At 51.5% G+C, this 23,319-nt stretch overlaps 6 protein-coding genes across 6 annotated transcripts; 5 read left to right on the top strand and 1 right to left on the bottom strand.

The window, feature by feature from the left end:
* Nucleotides 1-778: 778 nt before the first annotated feature.
* On the top strand, nt 779-2,582 carry POX_g08688 (LETM1 domain-containing protein mdm28; the record flags this gene model as incomplete). Its single annotated transcript, XM_050117458.1, has 3 exons — nt 779-845; nt 933-1,429; nt 1,521-2,582. The coding sequence occupies 3 exons, from the start codon at nt 779-781 to the stop codon at nt 2,580-2,582; spliced, it is 1,626 nt and encodes a 541-aa protein (XP_049965602.1).
* A 2,453-nt stretch (nt 2,583-5,035) lies between these two features.
* Nucleotides 5,036-5,464, top strand: POX_g08687 (uncharacterized protein; the record flags this gene model as incomplete). The annotated part of the gene is made up of 1 exon (XM_050117457.1): nt 5,036-5,464. The coding sequence occupies one exon, from the start codon at nt 5,036-5,038 to the stop codon at nt 5,462-5,464; it is 429 nt and encodes a 142-aa protein (XP_049965601.1).
* Nucleotides 5,465-6,254: 790 nt separating this feature from the next.
* Nucleotides 6,255-6,611, top strand: POX_g08686 (uncharacterized protein; the record flags this gene model as incomplete). The annotated part of the gene is made up of 1 exon (XM_050117456.1): nt 6,255-6,611. The coding sequence occupies one exon, from the start codon at nt 6,255-6,257 to the stop codon at nt 6,609-6,611; it is 357 nt and encodes a 118-aa protein (XP_049965600.1).
* Nucleotides 6,612-12,633: 6,022 nt separating this feature from the next.
* POX_g08685 (uncharacterized protein) lies at nt 12,634-14,001 on the top strand (the record flags this gene model as incomplete). Its single annotated transcript, XM_050117455.1, has 1 exon — nt 12,634-14,001. One exon carries the CDS (start codon nt 12,634-12,636, stop codon nt 13,999-14,001), a length of 1,368 nt encoding a protein of 455 aa, XP_049965599.1.
* A 957-nt stretch (nt 14,002-14,958) lies between these two features.
* Nucleotides 14,959-16,301, bottom strand: POX_g08684 (Acetate permease A; the record flags this gene model as incomplete). The annotated part of the gene is made up of 3 exons (XM_050117454.1): nt 14,959-15,243; nt 15,551-15,716; nt 15,907-16,301. The coding sequence occupies 3 exons, from the start codon at nt 16,299-16,301 to the stop codon at nt 14,959-14,961; spliced, it is 846 nt and encodes a 281-aa protein (XP_049965598.1).
* Nucleotides 16,302-19,884: 3,583 nt separating this feature from the next.
* Nucleotides 19,885-23,250, top strand: POX_g08683 (Alpha-mannosidase; the record flags this gene model as incomplete). Its single annotated transcript, XM_050117453.1, has 2 exons — nt 19,885-22,535; nt 22,623-23,250. 2 exons carry the CDS (start codon nt 19,885-19,887, stop codon nt 23,248-23,250), a joined length of 3,279 nt encoding a protein of 1,092 aa, XP_049965597.1.
* Nucleotides 23,251-23,319: the final 69 nt, after the last annotated feature.

The following is a 23,319-nucleotide window of genomic DNA, read 5'->3' as shown; positions in this document are numbered from 1 at the left end:
TTTCATTGTCCTATATCGCCTTCCTTTTTTTTTTAAATTATTTAGCCCTTGGCTGGACGGGTTGGTCCGGTCCACTGCGAAAGTCTGACTCGATTCGATGTGTGTTCTTTTCGTTTGACTTAACGTGTTCACGGCCTACTTTTTGCATTCTGTTACTACAGCCCATGATTCCACGATATCAATGTTCATACTCTCCGATGTGTTAAATGTGATAGTTGTATTTGCCCAGGCTGCCACGAACTTTTTATGAAAAAAAAACCCCCCGTATATCAAAAAGAGATGAAATCAGGACACGAGGTAGAAACCAGAAAAAGAAACGCATACTTGCGTCCTCATCTCAACCGTCGGTGGGTTGGACAGTCTCGCCCGATCGGCGCAGCGAGACCTCCGGCACTGAATATCCGTTCGGCTCCGTCAGCCTTGGCGGGATCGCCGTCGACCGGCCACTTCTGGCGGGGGAAGAAGAGAAACCACGCAAGTTCCAGGGCGAATCGGCCATCCAATTAACTCCGAACCCCCCAAGTCCCGAAGCCGGATGACATCACGTGATAAGAACGTGATGGTTTCCCGGCGTCACAAAACATCTTTCAAGTCATCCTCAACGATTCTTATCATTGCATTGTCCAGTCCACTTTGATATTCGAGGTACTGAGCTTCCTTCACTTGCAGCTTTCGGGTTCCAGTATATTTGTTGCTGCCGCTGCTGCGCCATCCGTCATTGCCGTCTGCTCGATTCTCCGGGCTTGTTCCTTTTCCTCCTTCCCAACATTTCCCGCAAATGTCCGCCACCATGCGATCAGCCCGACTGGTGCGCCAAACCAGTGCTTTAAGGCCAGCTTTGACCGGTAAGTATGCGTTTTGCGATCTTTTGGAGAAAATGACTCGGCCAAATTGGCTAATCTGTACAATCATTTTTTTTTCTCCCGAAATAGTTCGCTCTCGCGCCAGCGCGCTCGGTCCGGCTTCCCTGGCTGCGGCGAACGGTCTGTTGTTCAATGGCAGAGGGATTCCAGCACAAGTCTCTGCTCTGGCAATTCTCTTGCCGCACCGTGGATACGCTACCGAGCACAATACATCATCGTCCTCATCCCAGTCATATCCGCCACCGGGATTCAATGCGGAGCAAGCGAAGAAGCCGCTCCCCCAACAACAGTCCTCGGTTGCGCAACCCACCGCCGAGCCCAAGCCAGACGCCGTCAAGGCTTCCTCGTCCGAGGTGTCAAGCAAAGCCGTTGCTGCGGAGAGCTCGAAGAACGTTTCAGAGGAGAAGAAGGAGCCCAAGAAGTTGACCATTGGTCAGAAGGTCAAGAAGGAGATTCAACATTACTGGGATGGTACCAAGTTGCTCGCCACCGAGGTGAAGATTAGCTCTCGATTGGCACTGAAGATGGCAGCGGGCTACGAGCTGAGCCGCCGCGAACACCGTCAGGTAAGCGCCTTCCGTGCGAGTGGATTCTATCATTTTCCGGCCTCTCCCAGATGGAACTCTCGTGCCATTGCTAATCTCCGGTTGACCACAGCTCCAACGTACGGTCAAAGATCTTGGACGTCTGGTTCCTTTCTCGATGTTTGTTATTGTGCCTTTCGCCGAACTTTTGCTGCCCATCGCTCTCAAAATCTTCCCCAACATGCTTCCGAGCACTTACGAGGGCCAAAAGGGCCGGGAGAGCAAGGCTTTGAAATTGAGCTCGACCCGCTCAGAGGTGTCTGCCTTCCTCCGCAACACACTTCGGGAGAGTGGTCTTCCCTTGACGGCCGCGACAGTCAAGAACGAGGAATTTGCCGACTTCTTCCGCAAGATCCGCACCACCGGCGAGTCGCCATCTACAGAAGATGTGATCAAGGTCTGCAAGATCTTCAAGGATGATCTGACTCTGGATAACTTGTCACGCCCTCAACTTGTGGCCATCTGCCGCTACATGAACCTGAACACCTTCGGGACTGACGCCATGCTGCGCTACAATATTCGCCACCGCATGCGACAGATCAAGCGCGATGATCGGGCCATCTCCTACGAGGGCGTCAACAGCCTGTCTGTCCCTGAATTGCAAATGGCGTGCGCGAGCCGTGGTATTCGTACTCACGGCGTGTCTCCGGCCCGCCTGCGTGAAGATTTGACCATGTGGCTGGACCTTCGTCTCAAGCAGGGCGTTCCTTCGACCCTGCTGGTTCTGAGCAACGCGTATATGTACACCCAAGGTGGCAAGGAGTCCGAGATGGCCTCTCAGATTGATGCCCTCAAGTCTGTGCTCTCCAGTATCCCCGAAGAGCTCTTCCACGAGATTGAGCTCGAGGTGCACAACGCCGAGGGTGCCGCGACCAACAAGCAGCGCCTGGAGGTGATCAAGGAGCAGGAAGAGCTGATCGAGGAGGAAAACGAGCAGAACAGTGAGAATGAGGGCAAGGGCGTTTCACCCCCCAAGGATATTGACGATATCGACGAGAAGGAGGAGCAGAACCGCATGGAGGCCGCTGCTGAGACTATCGACAAGCAATCTTCCGAGGCCAAGGAGGCTCTCTCCGAGGGTGCCAAGGTCGCAGACCCACCCGTTTACCGGGAAGACAGAAAGGCGAACCAGTGAGCTTGGCGAATCGGGGATATACAGCACGAAGGATCTTTGTGCTGGCGCGTTGTGGGTTTAGATGAGATATCTGGTCATGTTTCCCTAGATTTTCTTTTTCCTCTCTTTTTTTCTAGTCCCTGGCTATCTCCCTCTTTTCTTTTTCCTCTCCTCATTCCCTGAGCCATAGGCTGCTGACCACCCTGTTTTTGATTACCTCTCCTTCTCTCACATGTCTTATTCACTCCGCTATTGATGTCGATAGATTTGTTATATTAGGGCCGCCCGCTTCCATCTCATCTGTTCTGGCCATTTCCACCTTGTATTCTTGCATGATGTCTGTTCAAACTGGCTTGCAATCGCTAGTACCTGCCAATCAATGTGTCCCCCTTCTCTTGAATTTCGATTTTTTTTTCTTCACTCTCTAGCTCTAGGTCTTGTAAGTAGTCTTCCACTCTTCGCCGGCTCGGCATCGGAACGCATCGCCCCAAGGGCTGGCTCTGGTACACGTGACCCGCAGCACGGCGCTCACTCTGTGGTGCTTTAGCCACGCATTTATCTGCGACGCATTAGTTGAGCACGAATAGCCCGTGTACATGCTCAGTCAGAGCCCTTTATACGGGAGGGGCTGCATTCTGATATCTTTCTCGCGCTCTTACTTTGCTCTACTGTGGTCCAGGTTGGTCCTCCAGGCGGGATCCACTTTTTAACCACCGAGCCTCGGCTGTTTCCCGTGGGGGAAACTGGCCGCCCCCAGACGAAATGAGGAGAGACCGCGGCGAGCCAATACTTTTCCCCGCGAACGGCCAAGACAGACTTGCGATCCACTCGACTTGATACCGGAAGCTTTGTCAGGGCTTTTGAGGGACTTACTGCCCACCGAGGAAGCTTGCAACCGACCTGGCATAGGTGATCATTGTCCTTTCGACCTGAAGGAATGAGCCATCGACACGCTCGGTTGCTTGAAACCATTCGACGAATTGGCAGAGAACATTCCGCCCCACGGACATTTCTCGTTGCCCAGCCATCCCACTCACTGCAACCGGCGCCTCACTTGTTCTGCACAGCGTCGCTTACTTGTTCAGCCACGACCCGCTCCAATGGCTCCTCTCAATGCTGTTTCGCAGGTACGTATCTGATTTGATACCGAAGCACCCATCCGTCGTTGTACGAGCGGGTCTTTCAGCTTGCCTTGTGGAAGTCCGAAGGGATTCAAAGCTTGCACGATGAGTGCAGCATAAGATATTGAGTCTGCATTCAAATGTTTCCGTGGATATCCGCTCTGCGAGACAGTCTGGACCCTTGCAACTGCGTGTGCAGCCGCGTGGATACATTGTCCCTGGAGGTCGAGAAACTATCTCGGGAGGTCACTGTTATGAACGGTCTGGAAAGGAGGGGGGTTGTCTTGGAAATCTTCAGCAAGATTTGAATTTTCATGTCTGTCTCGTGAGGACTCATGGACGGCTGTCTCAATGCTGTTTTACATTCATACTGGCACTTCATGGTCACCTTCCTCTATTCCAGAAGACGTGGATGACCATCCCCAAGTTTCTCCCGAGTCAGGAGAATCAGGAAATATCAGTCGTGATGGGAGGCTTCTCCTCGCATGATTCTGAGATGAACCACCAACCGCGGGACAATATCTAGGAGGAGACTCAATCCAAAAAAGAAACCCCCCCCAAAAACCTCAATCTTAACCCGACACGACTGCATCCTCGGCACAAGAGCCCCCTGAGCTGATGCTTTTTTTTCCCGCAATAGGAAGCTGTCGATCGTCTGCGCAGGTACACGCCCCACCGACAGCGTACGGCGAAATGCCGCTGTCTCGGCGGGCGGCGGTCCTGATACTGCTGTATGCTGATCTCCACGGTGACCTACGGTGGTGATTACCATTCGGGCCAAGACATTAAGTTCATGTATGCGTGCCTTGTCCAGCGCAGTGCAGCGCAGTACAGCGCAGCCTTTTGGTTTTTTTTAAGAAAAGGAGACCTGTTATGCTTTGGATTCATGGTGTTTGGCTAGTTGAACTAACATATTTGATTTTCTTCTCTTTTTTCCTGGATGTCCAGATGCAGGGGAAGCTGTACCTGGAGGTACGTATTTCTTTTTTTTTTTCCTTATATTTTTGTTTTGTTGCATCTTGAATCGTGGATCCGTTGGCCCGGAAGAATAAGAGAAGGATGAGAGATGGAGTGAGAAAGACGTGTAGGTCTATAGATCTATACGAGTCTCCGAGATCAGGTGGCAATCTGGTCTGGAGTCAAGTGAAGAATATCCGGGCAAACGACCACGCAAACGCAGCCCCGGCTTTGAGAGAGCAAATCATCCCACGACGCTCGACGGAAAAGACAACAAAATAAGCACGATACGGGTGATGATGGTTGTTCTTGCATATTCATTTTTCGTTTTTTTTTTCATTTTTTCCTTTTTGTCAAGATGACAATCTACACTTCAAACTGGTTTCCACCTCACGCATGCTCCCATCTCGGTTCTCCGCTGATCTGACCTTGATACTTTTCTTGCTGGTTCCCATCCCATCAGGCAAAGCAGATACTCTCTCAGAAACCGCCTTTGAAACCGCTCGCCGCGAGGCCTGCGAAGAGATTGGTCTCGCCGGCATCCATCAGCCTCTCCCGGCACCCTTTTCCGTGGAACATCTCTGCGAACTCCCGGCCAACCTGGCCAAAACAGAGCTGGTGGTGCGACCCTGCGTGGCGCTTCTGCATTCGTTTGACCCGGCAACGGGAATCAATGCTGATCCAGAGACGGAGCTGATTCCTCGACTGGATGCCCGGGAAGTTGCGGCGGTGTTTACTGCGCGATTGATGATTTCTTACGATTGCAAAACTCCGAGGGCGAGGAGAAGGAGATTGGTACAAGGGCTCGTGGAGTCTGTGGCATAATAGTAATTGGCGAAGTAAGTGTATCCTTGGCTGTTCTCCTCTTGTCGAGATTCAAGTTTTTTTTTGTCTTTTTCGGGGAGATCCGAAAAGGGCCAGCGTGAAGAGCGGAGCTTGTCACTCGGCACATGTCTCATTTTCCCTTTTGCCTGTCCGGGTCACATTCCGTTGCCTCTCGGTTTAATTTCTCGCTGAGATTGTCTTTGTCCCACCCTCTCCTTGGCGGCTCGGTTGTTTTTTTTTTCCATCTGCACCCCTGCTTCCTGCAGGTCCAGTGGTTGGCACTGCCCTTTGCCAGATTCCATTACCATCGGGTCTAAAAGACGTTGTGGCCTGGGGGGGAAGGTGGCCTGATCAACTGGCCGCAGTTGCACATGGCTCGTCACCCAACGCGTGGCAAAGACAGGGCGCGCCGATGAACTTGCATGCGGTGTGTGGTCATACCCGGGTGGTTCTTTCTTTTGTGGTTTGGTTGTCCATTCTTTCTTGATCTCGTGTTTTATGTCTGCTCTCGGTGCGGGTCGCAGATGTGGCTCGAGGCTTGGAGGCTGAAAGAAAAACTGCACTGCCCTGCGAGAGACCAGAGAGACAAAACATCCCTTTCCTCGGGATGGAGGGATTCATCTGGTGTCGTTTCCTTTCTCAAGGACAGACATCATTGTCTTTGAACCCCCTGTTCTCTCAATTTGCCTGGCTACCCCTTTGATTCTATTCCTCAATATGGGGGGTTTTTCTGATTTCCTCACTCTCTGCTTTTATCCTCCAACAAATGACCCGGTCATGCTAAAAGAAAATGGGGGAACACACCCCTCTCCGTCTAGTGCACCAATTCTTTGTTCACAGCGCCCATCGCGCCATCCGACCACGCAGCCGAAGCAACAAGGACCAGAACACCGCCGTGGACACTTTGACCCGACAGGAGGAAAGTGGGCAGGTTCCACACTATCGCGTGTTTGGCATGACGGCACGGATCCTGGTAGATGCGGCCCGGATTGCGTTTGCGCGGGAGCCGGAATTTGCCCATAATAGCCATTTTGGAGACGAGGAGATGATCTCGAAACTCCGACGGCTGGGGCGATTGAGGGACGAGCGTCGGCCGGGAGAGGAATTGACTCGGGAGATGATGGAGAGGGCAGCGAAATTAAGTTAGGCCATTCAACCTGTTTCTTTCTTTTCTTTTCTTTTCTTTTTTTCATTTTCACGAATTTCCGTTTATTAGATTTTGTCCGTGTACTACCGAACTAAGTATCAAGTATGGATATTCTACAGTCATTCCGTGAACCGAGCTTCTGGCCGTGACTGGAACCGATCAACCGCGGAGCCGATGTGTAAAGGTGCAAATGTGATGGATAGGATAACCTTATTATTCTGACGAGTGACCTGGAGGTCTGGATCGGACGGGAGATGGAGATGGAGATGCAGACTTACTTGCTTTGGATTAGTGTGTGCCTTGGTTTTGTACCCAGGAAACGATACGTCCACGAACCGTGGGGACTCTTTCGTCTAGATAGAGTTATTTTGATTTGACTCTTGCTTTTTCTCTCTCTCCCTCTCTCTCTTTTTTAAAAAAATAAAAAAAAACTTTAATGGAGGGAAAAACCAACCGTCGCGCGGGTAGTATGTACATATTATGGTTATGTTTGATGTAAGTCAGTGTATTGAGTTGGAGAACTTGACGTTTTACTTTTGAATTTCTGACTCTTTTCAAAAGTACGTTCATAGTTCATAGGTAGTTGTGTACATGTAGCAGCTTCTATTCATTATGTACGTATCAGACACCCTCCATCGATAGAAGTAGACTGTATCCGGGGGTAGCGTAGCGAGGAGTAGTCTCCCATGTACCGCGCCACCCGTCACTCGAGTCTTTTCTCTCCTCTCGTCTGTTTTCCCCTCAACCGCAGCCCCGCTAGAAGCGAAAGACCGGCCCAGACGCCCAGGCAGACTAGACCTCCCGGGGTATTTTCTGACAACACTCGCCTTCGCTTGTCTTTCAGGTAGAAGATGAGTTTCAGCTCCTCATTCTCATCATCATCAAATTAAACTTCTCCTCGCGACATGGCTTCCACCGTGTATATACAATCGCTATCCTGGGGATCTAGTCCTCCATCTTGTCATCAGCGGGGGGGCCCCGGAGACAGCCTTGTGATCTGACTCGCATTCCTCGGATAGAATCACCACGATCTCGTTTTCTTTGCCTCCCCTTTTTTTTTCCTTTTTCTCTCTCACTACTCTCTGGTCTTTTCTGAATTCTTTTCATTTTTTTCTTCTCATCTCCTCATTCGATACAATTGACTCCACATTCTTCGACCAGCCGGTGGTCACACTTTCCTTCCCTCCTACAAACCTATCTCGCTGTAATTCTTTGCAATTTACCCCAAATCTTTCAAGGAATGTGGCTTGTGGAAATGTGGCTCTGCTGGATCTATCCTTCTTCTTTCTCTCTCTCTCTCTGTCTTCACCTGTTTAGTTTTCAGGATTATCTATCTTTTCAATAATATCAATTTCTTGTAAAATAAAGAATTAAATCAAAGGGCAAGCTCATCCCATTCGAATTCGAAAACAGAAGCACGCGTCAGATCAGGTCCCCGACCATCTTCAATCCCGTCTCAGCATTGACCGCGCTTCCATCACGTAGCCCCTCCTCTCCATCGGATCAGACAGGACGTAGGTAGGTGGGTAGTAACGTTTCGGATTCCGGTTCAGCTTGTCGGATAATTGTGGACGGGATGCGCTCGTGAGAGGAGGAGATACGGATAGAGGAGGAAAGGCCGGGCTCCTTCCATTGACTAAATAGACTGAGTAGGTAGCCGTCGTTGGTGTATACAATTAGAGGGTGGATTTTGGGGGCGCTGAGGGTTGAGCTGAATGAGAAATCTGGATGGATCATCTATTTGAGCTGCGGTGGTGGTTTTACCTACTAATTTTAGGGTCTAGTCTGATATATTGTGGGTGGGGGGAAGATTTTGAGGGCTCCAGACTGGGGTTTCAAGTTGGTACTATCCTTCCATATATACTCGGATTGATGATTCTTTGTAGTTTAGGACGTGGAAAGTGGTTTTTTTTTGGGAGGTTGACAAAGTATGTAGTGGCTTGATTCCAGTAGGTAGAAAAAGGACATGGTCTGATTTCGGTGAGTGGGTAGTGGGGGCACAAGAATGGAGTACTTGACCGAGTCCGGGCACTCTGGTACCTCCACCTATGTATACAGGGGTGACAGGTATAGTGAATAGATTCCGACAAAAGCTTCTATCAAGGTTCTTCCTATAGTTCGTTACCACCGCTCTGAGAGGAATGCCTTGTCTTGTGGATTCTCGATTTCGGGCAATCTTTCCATCTACGAGATAGTCCATACGCATACCTAAGTAGTAGGACATCATATCATCATCATTATTATCATCCAGGAAATATGATTATTGTTCGCCTATTCGCCTACTTGTTCGTTGGACCCAAGTGGACCCGAGTGGATCTCTCCGCTCACCTGCAGGTCATTGGACATCCTTGCGTGAGCGATCACTATTGACTTGAGATTGGGAATGCGACTGTCCAGGTGGGAGGACTCGTTGAGTTGTCCAGTCCATGAACATCCTGCCTGTCTTTTGTAGACCCGACGCAGTAGGGATGGGAGAATGGTCCCGTGTCTGTGGACTCTGTTTGTTCTGATTGATTGCCAATTTGGGTTCTCTCTCTCTCTTTTTTTTTTTTTTTTTTTTTTTTTTTTTTGGATTTCCCTCTTTGCGTCGAATGTGTGCGAAGGATAGATGAGGTGCAGAGTCGCGGTCAAGTTGAGAATCAATTCTTCGTTGTTCTCGCAACGGCATGACTGGGATAGTAGAAAGTAGTATGTAGGCACACACGGAAGTAAACGACGCTTCCAATCAGATGGGATCACCTGTGGCCCCGTCGTGATCATACAGGGACAACATCAACGGGAGTCATTCAATGTACCTTGGGCGAAAAAGGCAGACGACACGGGTTAACCCTCTGCCATCATAAAGATCCAAGTACAGTAGTGACATTTTTCCACTTACTTAAAACTTGTACCTCTCGCCGTCTCTCCCCCAGCGGTGTAGATTCACGATTCACGATCCTTATCAAAAAAAAAAAAAAAAACTACACCTTACTAAACTGGCTTTCAAACTGACTACTATTTTTCTCATGGAACCGATAACCCGATCAATATGAAGATCTGAATCCCAACTCTCCTCATCTACCCTTTGACCCGCGCTTGGAGCCCGGATTGTTCATTCAAAACCGTCTTGACCTTCCAAAATGCACAAGTGCGTCTGCCCGCCCGATCAATCATATCGCCTGGGCAGTGTACGAGTCCCTCCCCCACTCCATATTGGGACCAACCAAACCTCCCGATGACCGCTTTTGACTTGGACCTCCCTTTTTTTTCTTTTTTTGTTTTCCCTTATCCCTTGCAGCTGGAAGGGCTTTTTGGGCTCCCAGTAGTAAACCGTCTGTGCTTTGGGAAGTGCTCGGTCTATTCGTGCTGATGGCAGGGGGAGAGAAGGGGGGGGGGGGGGGGGGGGGGGGGTTCTCGGGGGAGAGTCAGAGAGTCAATTATTCATGTTATTATACTCTAGGTTGATATTATTGCCTCCGTTTGTTCTGATTTCCTTCGCTTTTTCTGAGGATCCCTCGGTTCTTGGTATTGTTCCTGCGTGGGAGGTTTGATTTGAAGTGGTCAGCACATGATTCGATGCAGGGGTACTGGAACTGGGAGAGTAGTTCGGCTGCAAAGGATACGGCTTCTATAATATCTGGTTCTATAGGACTATGGGGTATGCCAAGACACAAGAGAGAGAGAGAGCGAGAGAGAGAGAGAGAATGGCTGATGGATGCGGTCTGACTGTACTGACTACTCGGTGGTCGACCCAGTGAAGGTACTTGACTCCCTTTCGTCGCATCGGGATCCCAACTTGGGCTGGACTGTGGACGGCGACGCCGATCGCTTACTGAGGCTCAACGCTGTCGGTGGGGGGAACTGGGGCCAGCTCGAGTCTACCGTCAGTCACTAGAGTTACCAGTGGGGATCCATATTCACACATCTGTCCACATCATCTTCTACTCTCTCGGTGCTTCGTCTTGGTCAGGTTAAACTTTTTTTTTTTTCACTTTTTTCGCTTCGCATGGGCACAGGTGCCCATGTATACACAAGGTTATCTCGTTGCAGAGTAGAGGGGGAGGTCAAGGCTAGAAATATGGACCAAGCTGCGGTAGATCTAGTGCAATAAGCCGTGACCACGCCCTGCCCTGCTCCATGAAGAAACCGGACAGGCCTAGGATCGAAATTGTCCATCGTTGCCAGAACATTGCCTGTCCAGTGTCTGGTCGACACTAGACACTCACTACTAGTGAGTCACTAGTAGTAGACACTTTCGCCCTGTCCAGAGCTGAGCTGTAGACGGTGAACCTCAGGTGCGCGACCGACAATGGATCCACATCGCATCGTCCGGCCGAGACGATCCGGGCCAAGTCTCCAGGACTGCATCATCGATCGGAAAGGCCCCCTCCCGCCGAGATTACGTGCATTCCTCGAACGCCCAGGTAGATTTGCTCATGACTTTGCATTCCATACGAAATGGCCGTGGGTCCCACAGTGAGTACGTAGCTTCCACTGGAGGTCAGAGTACGTCTCGGTTCCCGTTGTCAGTCTTTGCCTGTCCCTCTTTCTCGAGATCCAGATCCAGATTGGTGGACATAACCAGAGGTCTGCCGGTCTAACATACCAGATGCGTATATCGTTCCTCGCTTCGACGGTTCCTGTAATTGTCGCCTGCAGTTCCTGACAAGTGCCTGAAAATGCCCTGAGGAACGGACCCTGCCAAGCGGCGCTGGAGGAGAGGGGGGATCTTCCTCCGGGTCATCGTCATGATGTCTCTGATCCCTCGCGTGGTTTGCTTTTGCTCATGACCCCACTCGACGTCCTGACGGCCTTGAACATGACGCCTTGAAGCGGTATTTTTTTTCTTGTTGGATTTCTCTATTTGTGAATAAAAACACAGAAAGCGAGGAACCTACAGAAGAAAAAAAATGTCATGGAAAAAAAAAACAAGGATTACTGCATCGGGTCAAGTTACCTTTTGTTTTTCCGGCAACAACCACGCCGTCTCAGTCGCTCTCTGTCTCTCTCTTCCATCCTCCCGGAAACGCGATGATGGCGTTTAATTATCCATTCTTTGCGGACCACGTTGAATTCCGACAGGCATCTTACACTTTCTTTTTTTTGTCTTTTTTCTTTTTGTTTCCTTTTCTATTTTTTTTAACCTTTTGAATTCTGGACTTTCTTTCTCTCTCGTCCCGGTCCGGGTTGAAGTCATCATGGATGGTCCACCCACACCCATTTTGCCTTGAATTCCTCACTGGTCAATGATTGATGTCCCCATTTTGGCTTCCCTTCCCTTTTCGATGTGGATGCGCGTGAATTGGGGCCTGAACTCAGATGCATGCTTCCTCCTCGCTTTCTGCGCAGTGCACTTGAGACCCGAAAGAGGCTCTCGCTGGCCCCATTTATTATTATTAGTAGCCGACGATCTCCCCCCGGCCTGTGTCTTTGTTTCCCTCCTTTCGTGGGTGGATCGCGCTGTCAACAGTTTCGTGATCCACGACCTCGGTCTGCAAGTCTTCTTTGTCGACAGGAAACAACGAAACTCGTCCTCGAATTTCTCCGAGGTTGCTTGATCATTCTGCCTCTCACTCTTTTCTCGCCGCCACGACGCCTCGGACCCCATCCATCTCGCCGATCGCATCCTTTTATCGTCCACCTCGTCCCCCCAAATCTCACTCCCATCCACACACGCCCTGGTTTGTCGTAAATACCGGGAGACGGCCCCCACCTCGATTGTACACCCTTTTGACGGCGTCACACCGTGGGTGATATCAAACTACATCTGCCTCCCGATCAACGAGAACCACAACTTGACAACTACCAATCTCCTCTGCACCGACTCCATCTTCTCTTCCAAGATGTATGTTGCTCGCTCTCCACCCCCGTCCGGCCGTCACGGTCGCTCGAAGGTCTGGAGCAAGTCGTGCCGCCAACCCTGCCCGCCACCACGTATAACGCAACATCCACACCCACCACCACGACGTCCCCCTCCTCCACTACGGTGCTCTTCTCGACTCATGTCTATCCCCCCTCCCACGGCGTCGTGCACCGCCACGACATGGGTCTCAACAAACCGCTCCCCGCCCGACCCTTGCTGCTGCATGACGAGCCTGAAATCTCGGTCATGTGGAGTGACTCGAGTGACAGTGACAGTGATCACGACGACGACGACCACGACAGTATGGCGGAAAGCGTGAGCGACCGTCGCAGCAACCCCCGCTATTCCTCCGAGAGCTATCCCATCTTCGTCAGTACGGATTCGGATTATGACGACGTGGTCGATCGTCACGCCCCCGCAAACGCCCCGTCCAATCCAGGGCCACACGTCCTCCGACCGGGTCGGATCCACTCGCCCTCTCCACCAACCACCGTCGCTGACACCCGGTCCCGCACGGACTCGATCCTGTCCCTGAGCCACCAGGACGCCTTGTCCGGGGAGAGCGACGACGATTATGAGCAAGACGAAGAAGATGGGGAGGACGAGGAGGCAGAGAATGGTGAAAATGGAAGCAGCATGTCGGCCGCCAGATCTATAGGACGATCGCTGACCTCCAACTCGGATCCCCCGTACGGTCGATACTCTCAGTGGTCGCAGACCCGCGGGGGCACCAATCACTACTTCCGGGAGAAGAAGTGGGATTTCTTCCCCGAATTGGCCCCCTCGGCCGCGCAGCCGGCCAGTCTCGTCAGCACTGGCTCCCGAGCCTCCAAGTCACGGAGGAAGGAAGGGCGGTTGAACGCGTCCCGCGGCAAGTGGCAGTCCTTGGACCGCGCCGGCTTGGGGCTCGCCTTTGGCATGCGAGACTCCATCAAGACGTATGTGCACCGCACCCTCTCGCGGGACTCGGGCGAGTCCAAGGCCCGGGACATCTTCCCTCGTCCCTCCACCGCTCCGGTCGACCAGCTCCCGACACCGGGGCATCTCAAGACGACCGAGCAGGGCAAGTACGTGCCCAACCATGACCTCAACGGGCAACTTCACGCACTGTCCATCTCGACTGCTTCGGTGGGTGGCGATTTGCCCCCGAGTCCCGCCAGTCCACGCTCATTTCCACCTCGGCCGAAGCAACTGGCCGTTCCCATGACCAACTATCAGCGATACGGGCCAGCCATCTGGGAATCACCCAACAAATCCAAGAGCAAGACCTCCGTCTCCAACCCATCCTCTCCCATCACGGGCCATTTCCCGGGCCCCAGTACCCTGACGCCCCCGCACTCTCCGGCCACCAAGCTCTTTTCCCAGAGCGTGCCTCGGGACGGGTTTGGTGTGCCGCACGGGAAACATTCGGTGACGTTTACGCTCGAGGGTGCGAAGAAGAAGATCTCCAAGGATGAGCGGCGACGCGAGCAGCTCAAGGCTCAGATCAAGTTGATCGGGCCGGTGGATCCATACACGTGTATGCGATCTGATTCCACCTGGGTGTGATACGAGTGTCGTATCTGCTGCCTCTTGAACCCCTTTTTGTCGATTCTATTTTGCGCTTTTCCACAATTCTCCCCACCTCTTTCTCTTCTCCTTTGTATGAGAGAAGTATTTGTTTTCTTTTTTTTTCGAGGGTCCTTTTTTTTTCACGACGTCCACGACTTCTGGGATTTGCATTTGAGCAAAGCATTTTTTTTTTTCCCTTTCTTCCCCTTCTTTTTTGATTCTCTTGCTTCTTTCACTTTGGTTCTGGTCCCACTTGGGATTGCATTCGATGCACATTGGTGTTTTGATGGTCTTCAGCGTATGGGATATGTCGGGCAGCGGTCTCGTGCACCGTCTGGGCATTGGTTATCGGCATGAGGGGGGCGGGCACATGGAAGCATGGACATGGTTTGGGTGTTGGCAATCTGCATTTTTCTCCGGGGGCGTTTTTATTCTTGCAATAACATCTTTTGGAGATGATGGTTCGTTTGGGGGTTTTTTTGTGCTGACAGTAGGTTTGGTTCAATAGACACCAAGTTGAACAGTGCATGAGCCATTTTTCTTCAGTTTAAGTGTGTTTCCGTGACCTAAATCCCAATCTCACTAGAGCTTCTTTCCACTGTTGGATTTGAGTGCATCGAGTACCGTTTCCAAAGGGAGTGTCTTCTAAATACAACAACCGAATCCGAGTTCCTCAAGGCCATATCTCTCTACTATGCGAACAGGAGAGCATACCACCATCCGAGAAACATCATCCCATCCGAAAACCTCCAGCCCTTGCTGGACCGTCCCGTGTTTATTTTTCCTCCCCTCCATTAAATCAATCACCCCATCCCATCATCTAGGGTGACCTCATCTCATCAACAATCCTCCAGACCTTCAATTCTTCCCCACAATTTTATATACTTGATCTGACCACACCTCACCCTCGCCCTCACCACTCACCACTCATCCCATCATCACCCCGCCAAAATTCTAAAAAAGACCCCCCACCCACTTCCCAACCGGCACCCGAGCAAACCCCCTCTGCGCATCAAACAGCGCCGCAAACGCACTATACCACGCCGCACACGCAGCCAAGAGTCCAAACGATCCACCCACTTTGAGCATGGTCGTGGGTAACTGGCCCTGGCCGGAACATTGGAGATGGGCGATGCCGAGGAAGAGGTAGTTGAGGTCGAGGAAGAAGAAGATGAGGATGGTGGCGAGATTGGTGCGGAGAGTGCAGAGGAGGAGGAGGGTTGTGAATGTGAACCAGGACTGTAGGTGGGGGGTTTTGATTTGTTAGTGTTAATTCCAAGGTAGGGGCTTGGTACCGGGGTGGACTGACCCCCCGCACTTCCCTAGATATGGTGTGTAGGGCTGGGGAGGTTTGTTGGGAGGGTTCAATGGGTATATCAGGTACATGGCGAAGGGTGGGTATACAGAGTTAGAGTAGGTATGAATGGTAGGGTAGGGTAGGTAGTGTATCCATGTACACATTCAAAATTGATAGAGAGGGAAGCATGCTCCAGGTAGGTGTGTTGAAGAGATCAAGAGAGATTGAAATGGAATCCATCAGACTTACCAGAAGAAATATGCCCGTGACCGTTTCCTTCTGGCAGACGGCAGAGGCGTCGTACGCGGGTACAACTTGATTCTTTTCCAGAGTCGAGAGTAGACCCCAGGAGATCCAGTAGGCGCCGTACGATGTAAAGGAGGTGGCACCAAAGGTGTTTCCAAGGAACATTTCCCTGCAGGGTAAAGTAGTTCGAGTATAGTTAGTCAACCGGGGTCATTTCAAGATTCTTTTTATGTAGTTCTCGGTTCTCTGTTGCCCTCTCCCACCCTTTGAAATTGGAATTGCATTTTTGCTGCACACGGGTAGAGAAGAAGAAGAAGAAGAAGAAGAAGAAGAAGAAGAAGAAGAAGAAGAAAACTTACCAAATACCCGCAATCAGTTGCACCGCACCCGCATAGATCAACCCCGACGCGACATTCTCCGCCGCAATCGACACGCCCAGACGGAGATTCATCATACTGGACAGAAATGCCGTGAGGGCAAAGGCAGACAGACCCAGGGGAGCCGGGTTGGCCATCATGCGAGAGGGAGGGGTGGTGAGGATCAAAGCTTCGGGATCATGTTGCGCTGGCGTGGTGGGATTGGCCGGAAGAATGGGCGATTGGGGAGGCATCAAGACGTATTCGACGCGGTCAGATTGAGAGCAGATGGGAGTGGAGCTTTGTGAATCTGGGATGAATGTGGGACTGGAGGGGATGGAGGTTGTTTGCTTGAATGGTTCATGTTGCATGTCGACGATTTTGGTGATAGGGTCCATGGTGGTGATGGTGATGACGATGATGATTGAGATGGATGGAATGGACAAGTAGATATAGTGAGGAGAAGCTGGAATATATCCCAATAATCTCAATCCAGTCTGTTGTAATAGGAATTCACACGGCTAGGTAGCATATAGATGCTCCAGACGGAGCAAATAGGCGTTTTATAACACTCTCAGAGCACAAGAGACGCCGGCGAGGTCCCTTGCCGTCTCAGCGACGCAACGCAATGAGACTGATTCAAAGTAAAGCCCCAGGGTATCCTAGTCGAACAGACTCCTTGTGTTCTGCCAGGGTTCGTGAAAGCAGATATCTGGAATTTCCATCTACATGCATTTGATCTGCACCCGTCATGACCGAAGGAATCCCCGATGAGGTCCACGTGCATACGAGGACGACGGCGACATCCGGCAGTTCTGTCCACTCACAAACGCCCATGACACATGGAAAATGCATCGTCGGTCTTTTTCCAACGGGAGTCTGACAGGCTGGTCTCGACTCTGTCGATGCAAATCCCGGAGAACAAGGTGGAATCAGCGGGTAGGCCCGTAACGAGTTTCAACTCAATCGTGCATCACGATTGTCATGTGCCCACGAGGGATGTCGGTTATTTGTTAATTTAAATTTTTTTTTTTTTTCAATTCTTTCGTCGCACTATCTCTTCTTCTTCTGCTGACTCCCTTACTTCATGTCATGCTCCCCGGACAGTGTTGGTGTCAGTCTGAAGCATGGAATTTCTTAAGACACAATATGAAATGTCTTGTGACATTCGTATGGGGCTCTGCAGACGATAGCATCAATTGTCATGGGAGTCTAGGCTCGCGCACGAGGACGAAATACCCGACCGCATTCGCACTGCTCCTGCAAGATGAAATTATCTATGAGCAGATACAGAAAGGGATACAATTGAGGGTGCAAAATCCTAGTGGAGTCTGTACAGCTTCAGGGAGTAGCTCGTGACCCTGATCTTTGCGAGTCCAGGGAACTAAGAGCGACAAATCGTCACTGACAATAAATGACTTGGAAGTGTAGATCTAGCTAGTTCTGGAAGAACGGCTACCGGCTTTTCTCTCTCAGTGATAACCCACCTGATCTTGATTCATTGCACTTAATTCCAAGACGGCCATGTGTCGCAACACAAACGGCAAGCGTAACTGTTTTCCGGAGGCCGCCGTTCCCCGCAAGAGCGCAAAAGAAGCGAGTCAAATGGACCCACATCATCCCGCCCATAGCCCTCGAGGATTTCTCCATCTTCACTTTGGAATCCTCGATTGAGTCCTCGAGGACCGGCCCTGCATGACTCCAATCCTTTGACAGAGACGAGATACTGCTCTATCACTCACGATAGTAGCTACTTCTTTTCATTCCTCCCCCCATGTCACTGCAGACGATCATCCTGCAAGAGCATCTGCGAACCAGGGCTCCCCGGTGATCCAGACATTTAGGGCCAAGATCATGCAGCTCCAGCGAACGCGGTTAATCTCGGCACGAACCGTAGTGGGTATCCATCTTCCAGACCTGTAAAAGACTCGGAGGATTTCTTACCCCTCAGAACCAACGCGCGCTTCTGAAGGATGCAGACTACCTGCTGCACTCGGCAGAGATCTGCTAGGGTCTGGAACCATGTTGCAGAATGTATCAAAGGCCATGGACTCTACCCACTTGTACCGAAAATACATCGAGTTCGTGGCTAGTGCATGCATACAAGGATCTAGATGGATCTACTGGTGATCGCGGCGAAACTGCTCTGCAGTGCCGACCCTCCTGGCCTGTGGCCTAAAACACTGGGGCCCGTGCGATCACATTGTCTCGTGGCGGACATGCAATCCCTTTGACTTTTTAAACCAAGAGTTTGAGATTGTGAGAATCTCCTCTCCATCCCCCATCTGCATTCTCTTGGATGAGAAAAAAAGAATGTTGTGAATGGAGTCACATAGCGGTGTGGTAGGTTGTGGTTGTGGCTGATTCCAGATTCAGAGCTTTGCATAAACTTCCACGTCAATGGACAGTGGGCGTCATGTAGAGCGATACCAGTGAGAGGGCTTGTCCTCGGTCAACCAGGCGTTTGAACCTGTTTTTCAAGTCCAATATCTGAATATTCCCGGGAGCATGGCAAGGGTATCATCTCCTTTGAGAGTCTCTGGCGCAGACAGACGGGGAAGTCAAGATTCTTCCATTGGGACACTACAGAAAGGCTCACATCTACCTTACTTGCGCCATTTACATGGCAAGTTTGACGCCTTGTGACAGCTCAGGGGCTCAATTACTGACCAAAGAGATACCATCTGGATCCCCTGCGCTCCTCCCGTCGAGGGGCCTTGAAATAAACATATTCTTCAAACACCTGGAGATCGCCCCCCTCGGCATGCCGCAAGAAGTATAAACCAGTGCTGGTCTACTAGCGCATCTCGCTCATTTCTCTCCACGGCCTCCACATCCAGATGGATATTGATCCCGAGTCATGGATACAGCGGTCAGTGCAGGCATGATCCTAGAACGGCACCTGATCGGCAAAAAAGCCCCCGATGTGCGAAAGTGAATCTCCTTACTTACGCCTGGTGCGCGCGTGGGAGCATCATCGCAGGATTTGTGTTTCGTCTATTTTGGAATGACAGCTGTTGGTCATGAGCCCTCTTCTACCTACACATGAATACCACTCAATGAAATTTTTGAAGATCCAGATTACTTAAATCAAGTCTTCTAGGCGTATGAACTCATGCGTTGGTATTGACCGGGGAGTGTAGCGCCTATGGCTCTACCCTCGGCACTGTTTTGATGCTCCGATCATCCCGATTTCCAGCATTGAAGGAAGAGCTTTGGGGCGGAGCCGAGATGACTTGGTCCAAAATGAACGAAGGGGAGCGAGAGTAGCCAAATCAACTTCAAAGGGTGTATCAAGCTACCGAGATTTGAGAGGCAGCCTACCGATTGACTGCACTGGAACTTGATGGGCAATCCTAGCTGAAAGTTTCAAGCCAAGGGGGAAGGTGGACTATTGTGAAAGAGTTGAGCTGCGACTACGTTTGAACTCTTCTTATTTCTTTGTAATCGGGCTGATCCCTTTGACCTCCGTCAACTTGAACCACCAACATGCCCTCGGTACCTCACAATCCATGGCCTGGTGCAGAATCGCAAGCTTCATAGAGAAAACTCCCATTCTACCGGATAGAACCTCCAAGGTCTGCAACCACTCGATAGACTGGCATCTGCAACAAGCATCAATTATACTCGGATCAAATCGCATGGACAGTCCTTTTAGATCATCTTCCACGGAAGAATCACCACGCCCGTGCGAGACCCGATGCTCCGCGCGCTGTCGATCGCCAGCGAGTGGATTCTGCGGGGTGAGGTCACACTCTGGAGCTTCTCCGCATTCAGGCGCCCCACCCACTGCGTTCCTTCTTTCCTCGCCCTGATTCTCTCGGCATTCTCATTCAACATTCGATGCTCTCCTGCACCGATTCATCAGGACCATCCTCAAAGAAAAAAAATTGAAGAAACAAAGCATAACTGTCAACTCTGCAGTTGGCAACGAGTTCAGATTGGTTTCTCCACCTACTCAAAGAAGCAATTCCCACAGCCATGGGTGGAGAAGCTCCGCATTTGGTCCCCACCCCGGCCTCGCAGTCGTTGCCAAAGCTCGCAGAGCGTCCGGTCGGCCAGCGAATCAACCGGATCTATACTGAGCGACTGCGTCAGTTCACGGCACATGGGCAGTATGAAGGGCAGAATTTGGTCGCCAAATACTACGAGGCGGTGGTCTCCGACGACAAGCATGTTCAGCTGTCCGTCTATTCTGTCCCAGATCTGGCCCGGCCGACTTTCAAGGATGCCACTTCCCATGAGTTCAGACCGACCAAGGTTGGGGAATCATTTGGTCCAAGTTGGTCGACTCATTGGTTCCGGATTCATCTGACGGTCCCCTCGCACTTACTCCGAAAGGAGAGGCTCGAGTTTCACTGGGATGCCAACAACGAGGGAATGGTCTGGACGGAGAAAGGGCATCCTCTGCAAGGACTGACGGGCGGCGGGGAGCGGACCGAATGGATCATCCCAGATGCTTGGCGTGATGGAAAGACTCACGTCTTCTACATCGAGATGGCTTGCAATGGCATGTTTGGTAATGCGCCTGGCGGTGACTCCATTCAACCGCCGAACCCTAACAAGTACTACCAGCTCAGCAAAGCGCAGATCGTGGCCGTCAATCTGGAGGCTCGAGCGCTCTACTACGATTTCTGGATCATCGGGGATGCTGCTCGCGAATTCCCCGGTGACTCGTGGGAGGCCCATGAAGCCAATGTGGTCGCCAACGCGATGATGGACGCTTTCATCGCAGGCGATGGAAGTCAAGAGTCGATTAAAGAGGCCCGAAAGATCGCACAGCGATATCTGGGGGATAAGGTGGACTCCGCTGCGGTCTACGCGGAAGACACCAGCCCGTTTGTGTTTGCCATCGGACAGTGCCATATTGACACATGCTGGCTGTGGCCCTGGGCAGAGACCAAGCGCAAAGTTGCGAGATCATGGTCCAACCAATGTGACTTGATGGAGCGGTATCCAGAGCATCGCTTTGCCGTGTCCCAAGCGCAGCAATTCAAGTGGCTTGAACAGTACTATCCATCCGTCTTTGACCGCGTCAAACGGTGGGTTCGCAAGGGCCACTTTCAACCGATTGGAGGCAGTTGGGTCGAGCACGATACAAACATGCCCAGCGGTGAGTCTCTGGTCCGTCAATTCCTCTACGGGCAGCGCTTCTTCGAGAGCCGGTTTGGTAAACGGGCAAGTACCTTTTGGCTCCCGGACACGTTCGGATACTCGGCCCAGATTCCCCAGATCTGCCGCCTCGCGGGCATGAATCGCTTTTTCACGCAGAAGCTGAGCTGGAACAATATCAACAACTTCCCCCACACTACGTTCCAGTGGGTTGCGCTGGATGGCAGCCAGGTCTTGTGTCATATGCCCCCCTCCGAGACCTACACAGCTGAGGCCCATTTCGGAGATCTCAAGCGCAGCATCACTCAGCACAAGTCCATGGACCAAGACAAGTCGTCCCTTCTCGTTTTCGGCAAGGGAGATGGGGGTGGTGGTCCAACCTTTGAGCACCTGGAAAAGCTTCGTCGGTGCCGCGGCCTCAGCGATAAGGTGGGGTCCCTCCCCAGAGTCAAGATGGGTGACTCGGTCGACGATTTCTTTGAGAGATTGGAGAGAAAAGCTGCGGCTGGTACTAATTTTGCGACCTGGTATGGCGAGTTGTACTTTGAGCTGCACCGTGGTACCTACACAACCCAGGCCAACAACAAGCGAAACAATCGAAAGTCGGAATTTCGCTTACGGGAAATCGAGCTGTTGGCGACGCTGGCGACGCTTCGCGGCTTGGACAAGAATTATAAGTATCCCAAGAAGGAAATTGACCAAATTTGGGAAGGCACCCTTCTCTGCCAATTCCACGACTGCCTACCGGGCAGCTCTATCGAAATGTGCTACGACGACTCTGATGAACTCTACTCCGAGATGTTCCAAATCGCAAAAAGGCTCCGCAACGAGGCCTTGGCTGCCTTGGGATTGAACGGAACACAGACGTTGATGGCATTGAACACGTTGCCCTGGCCTCGTTCCGAGGTGGTCAAGGTTCCCGCACCTCTAGTTGCCGCCCACGGTTCCAAGTTTGCTTTGATCGATGGCCCCACAGGTGTCATTCCATGCAAGCCTGTTCAAATCAGTGCTGCAAGCAGAGTGACTGTATCCGAGATCAGGCCTGGAGTGTTCCGCCTCGAGAATGGCAAATTGCGGGTCGATGTCGAAGATGGTGTGATATTCTCCCTGTTTGACATCGATGCTCAGAGAGAGGTCATTCCCAAGGGTGGCAAGGCAGGTCAGTTGGTCATTTTCGATGACAAGCCACTGTACTGGCAGGCCTGGGACGTGGAAGTCTTTCACCTGGAGTCACGGAAGGAGCTCAAGTCGGGCAAGACTTCGATCGTCGAGAACTACCCAGAGCTCGTTACCGTCGCGACCAAAACCCAAATCAGCGACAAGAGTTCTTGTATGACATACATCAGTCTTCAGGCATCTTCCTCATCCGATCTTTCAATGGTCAGCATCGTATGCGAAGTTGAATGGTTTGAGACGATGAAATTCCTCAAGGTTGAATTCCCCGTTGATGTGACCAGTACGGAGGCGTCTTATGAGACTCAGTATGGTATCGTGCGACGACCGACGCACTACAACACAAGGTATGTATTTCGCATGAGGATTCCAACCGCAGAAGATGGACCAAACCTCCTCCTCCCCCCACAGAGCCACTGACATTTCTTCTTAAGCTGGGACATGGCCAAATTCGAGGTCTGCTGTCACAAGTGGGCTGATCTTTCGGAGCACGGCTACGGTGTCTCAATTCTTAACGATTCCAAATACGGCTTTGCTACTTGCGGAAACATGATGCGTCTATCACTACTGCGTTCTCCCAAAGCTCCCGACGCCCACGCCGACATGGGCCGCCACCATATAACTTACGGCATCCTCCCTCACGCAGGCAATCTCGACGCCCGGACCGTGCGAGCCGGCTACAACTTCAACCACCCGCTGGTGGTCGAGCAGGCAGGCGCGTTAACGTCAAAGTGCAGCGATGTATTCGCTTCGTTGTCGGTGCAAGGCAATCCATCCGTCATCATGGATACTGTCAAGCGTGGTGAAGATGATGAGGATATCTCGACAGGCGGCATTCCGACTCGGCCGGGTAAGAGTATTGTTTTACGGGTGTATGAGTCCATGGGTGGCAAGGCCCGTGCCTCGATCCACAGCTCCCTCCCTGTCAAGCGCGTTTGGAAGTGCAATGTTCTTGAGGATGACCAGGAAGAACTCGGATTCTCGAAGAGCAAGGATAACACGGTCATTGTGGACATTGAACTGAGAGCGTTCGAGATCGCCACATACCGTCTGCAGCTTTGAGTGCCTCGGGCCCTAGTTGTGTGCATCTTGGACATTTTCACTTGTTACTCCGGCAACCTTACTGTTGCT

The sequence above is a fragment of the Penicillium oxalicum genome, chromosome VII (genome assembly GCF_001723175.1).
Source record: "Penicillium oxalicum strain HP7-1 chromosome VII, whole genome shotgun sequence".
Taxonomy (NCBI): domain Eukaryota; kingdom Fungi; phylum Ascomycota; class Eurotiomycetes; order Eurotiales; family Aspergillaceae; genus Penicillium; species Penicillium oxalicum.
This window is presented reverse-complemented; position numbering and strand designations above follow the sequence as displayed.